General features: G+C 39.3%; 1 protein-coding gene across 1 annotated transcript; it reads left to right on the top strand.

Annotated features, from left to right (window-relative positions):
* Positions 1-2,062: 2,062 nt before the first annotated feature.
* On the top strand, positions 2,063-2,946 carry LOC127872495 (tigger transposable element-derived protein 4-like). The gene is made up of 3 exons (XM_052415824.1): positions 2,063-2,200; positions 2,270-2,517; positions 2,703-2,946. The coding sequence occupies exons 1-3, from the start codon at positions 2,063-2,065 to the stop codon at positions 2,944-2,946; spliced, it is 630 nt and encodes a 209-aa protein (XP_052271784.1).
* The last annotated feature ends 577 nt before the right edge of the window (positions 2,947-3,523 follow it).

The raw sequence follows: 3,523 nt of genomic DNA, 5'->3' as shown, positions 1-3,523 counted from the left end.
GCTCACTGGCCTCACTCTCCTAGTGGACAGACCACTCTGAGGTACCGTAACTCATACTGTACATCCTCGGCCTCTGCGCGTAGTGCCGGAACCAGACGGTAGAATGTCAGGTCCTGGCCTCCTGCTTTCGTATTCATGGAGTTGTGCCAGCCTCCAGTGTCGTTCGTTCTCGCACTAATCCCATACACTGACAAGGAGTCAATATCAAATATTGGATGGTTCAACCACTGCTCCTCCATGTATATAACGAACCTGGTGATTTGTTCGGAGTTAGCTCTAGCAGCCAGCAGCTGGAATGCTTGCTCGATGTCGGCGGCTGGAAGGAATGGTAGCGCCATCATGTTTCGAATGTACGTATGGATAGACGCCTTCTTCATGTATGCTGGCCTGAAGCCCAGGTCCCTCACCTTGCGCCAAACAGCCTGTGTGAAGTGGAAAATACATCCCTTGATGGTTGCTCCCGGAAATACCTGACGGACCGCCAACCATGCCGCTGAAAATTAAATAAAATCAAAATTAGATTTATACATAGATATTTGTAAAAAGATTTTGAGTTGTATGACTACATTAGAAAAGCAGATAAAACCTCTGTTTTTACCGTTTTTAATACAACCGTTTTATTAACCTGTCCTGCCTATTCTGTTTTAACCTAGTGAAGGACAGAATACATATTGAGTAATACCAAACTTAAAATGAAGCAAAACGACAATCTTTTATAAATTGTATGATATGAAAGTGAAATAAAAGGATGTTGACTTTTGACTTGACAAAAGCCTTCATTCTGGTAATGAAGATATATGAAAGATTCATATGTATTAACAAATGAATAAGATGCTGAAAGTGTAACATATATTTTGAATCCGCCCCTGTTAAATACAACAGATGCATCTATGACTACCATATATAAAATTAAATTCAATTCAAATTTTGGCTATTTACAAATTGGTTGGTAAACATGTGATGTTAATGGAAGTTCATTAAGATTCATTTTGTATAGATGTGCGTCAATAAATGTACATGCATAAGTGATCTTTGTTTTTATTTGTGAGCGTTAGCTCACAAATAATGTAGAGGCAATTTTGAAAATCACTATGGCTTAGCTACAGTAGGAACCGTAACCCATGACTGCCTGTGTTGACAACTGCAGTAAAATTTAGCAGACAACGAATGCTAAAAGCGTCTGCTCTAACCACCGAATGTGCTTGTTTATAGTTCCCACTGTACACTAGCCTACATAGTGTGTATGTATTCAAAAGTTTTTAACAGCTTTTGCGACAACGTTGGCCAGTCTAGTGTTTATCATTGAACTCTGTACATATTGGCTGCTTTCATTGGAACTGGGCTTAATGCATGTCAAATAAGATTAGCCTGGGCACACTGATAAGCTGTATGAATGATTTGAAAAAATAACAACACATCTCGACCTATGCTTTAAGACACACTCTTTATAAATTTGAATGGGTTGTAGTCATTTCAAACTTGCGATATAAAAAAAACATAAGATTATACAACAGCGAACAAATTCAGTGCCTTCAGCGCTTTTATTCAGAATTGTTTTCTGACTGGTACAGTTTTGGTACATATCGGCTAGTATTTTGGCTAGAGGTATATGCTATAAACTGTATTTCCCTAATGTGATTGACCTTTGGTCTAGCAAAATTATCTTTCCATGAAACGAAATGTTTAACTTCTGAAAAATATTAATTTCGCTACAAATGCATGTTTACCCCAGTGCATGCACATTTAAATTTATGTAAAACAAACTGTGAATGTCTATAATAGACGTGCGGTAACACCAAAAAGTGATTGACCCGATCGTTTTATTAATTATTTATTATCGCCTATAATAAACAATTTAATTAAAAAATTAATGCATGCCGTTGCGACGATCACTTTCTTGTGATCTTCTCGGGTAACTAAAAGATCTTATAGCCATGTTTTAACGCTTAAATGGTTGTTTGTTTGTTTGTCAGATAAACTGTGAGAAATATGACTGTTAAATATCCATCCATCTGTATGCAAATTCATTCATTGCCGTTTCTTAATTTCAAACGCATCTTAAATGTCGCAGCCTCCAGATAGACGCAGACGCGTAGAGCTTACGTTAGAGGATAAGATAAAGCTCATTACGGAATCAACTGCTCAATCAAAACCATCTCTGAAGGCACTCGGCGAGCGCTTCAAGATCGGGAAGTCAACGGTCAGCGACATCTTGAAGAAAAAGAACGTCTACCAGGAGCAGTGGTAGAAAAATGCGTCTGGCTCCAAGTTCCGTTTCGACAACGAATGCAAGTTCGACCGACTGAACGAGCTGACGTGGGAGTGGTTTAGCCGGAAGCGGGCCCAGAACTTCCCTTTGTATGGACCTGTGATCCAGGAGAAAGCAAGCAGCTTCGCAAATGAACTGGGGTACCACGACTTCAAGGGGTCCAGCGGCTGGTTCACCTCCTGGAAGTCCCGCTATTCTGTGAAGGCGTTCAAGGTGTCCGGGGAGAGTGATGGGTGGACCAGCAGACAGTCAGTGACTTCAAGAGCCGGCTTCCAGACATCATACAGGGATACAGCCTCGAGAACATCTTCAATGCCGACGAGACAGGCCTCTACTACAAGGCATTTCCTGACAAGATCCTGACTGTGCGCTGAGACGGTGCAAAGGGATTTAAAGTGCACAAGGATAGAATAACTGTCCTCTTCGCATGCAGCGCCATGGGAGAGAAGCTGACACCGCTGGTCATTGGCAAGGCAGCAAATCCCCGCTGCTTGAAGAACGTGCGACGAGAGCGTCTTGGTGTTACTTACGTCAGTAATAAGCGTGCGTGGATGACGTTAGCTGTGTTCTCTGATTGGCTCCGGGACACTCTCCTTAACATTGCAGAAAATAAGATAGTAAAGAAGAAATGTGCTTTGAAGCAGAGAGTGATCTCGGACTCTTTCGTGAAATCGTAAACTTCAAGAATGTGTAGGTTTTGAGATTATGAATGTCTTAAAAAATAATTATGACGCTTTTTTTGCTTGTGTGTATGTTTTGTGAAATGTGGTACATGTATGTATTGAATAATAAATCGTGTATCTACAACAATCTTATTTGTGTCGTCACTCGCCTATATGACAAATGTCACGTACGTACATGTATAAAGCACCACGCTCACTTTGGGATTAATCAAAACAAGTCGGTATGGAATGTTTTTTGCTTTAAATCGAATAAAAACACATTTTTTGAAGAATGCTAATATAAAATATAAAACGCCAATGCTAATATAAAAATGCAATTATTTAGCAAATGATAGATTTACATATGTAGGTTATTTATTTGAAATAATTAATAAAGAGTATATTCTTATCGGCAAAAGTTTTTTTTTTCTTAATAACATTTTGGTTTTACATGTACATTTCATAATTGATAATTCGAATCGAGAGAGAGAGAGAGAGCTGACCTGTTTAACCAATCAATTTGCTGTAACTAGTCTTGCGCCGATAACATTATTCTATTGTATTACTTTTCATTCAGTGGCTTTCGGACGAC

Source organism: Dreissena polymorpha, chromosome 3 (assembly GCF_020536995.1).
Source record: "Dreissena polymorpha isolate Duluth1 chromosome 3, UMN_Dpol_1.0, whole genome shotgun sequence".
In the NCBI taxonomy this organism is placed as follows: Eukaryota; Metazoa; Mollusca; class Bivalvia; order Myida; family Dreissenidae; genus Dreissena; species Dreissena polymorpha.
The sequence above is the reverse complement of the archived record's forward strand: the minus strand, read 5'-3'. Positions and strand labels throughout refer to the sequence as shown.

Coding starts and splice junctions, on each gene's coding strand:
- LOC127872495 (XM_052415824.1), top strand. CDS start 2,063: ATGTCGCAGCCTCCAGATAGACGCAGACGCGTAGAGCTTACGTTAGAG. Junction 2,201..2,269: donor TCAAGATCGGGAAGTCAACG/GTCAGCGACATC, acceptor TCTGGCTCCAAG/TTCCGTTTCGACAACGAATG. Junction 2,518..2,702: donor GATGGGTGGACCAGCAGACA/GTCAGTGACTTC, acceptor CTTCGCATGCAG/CGCCATGGGAGAGAAGCTGA.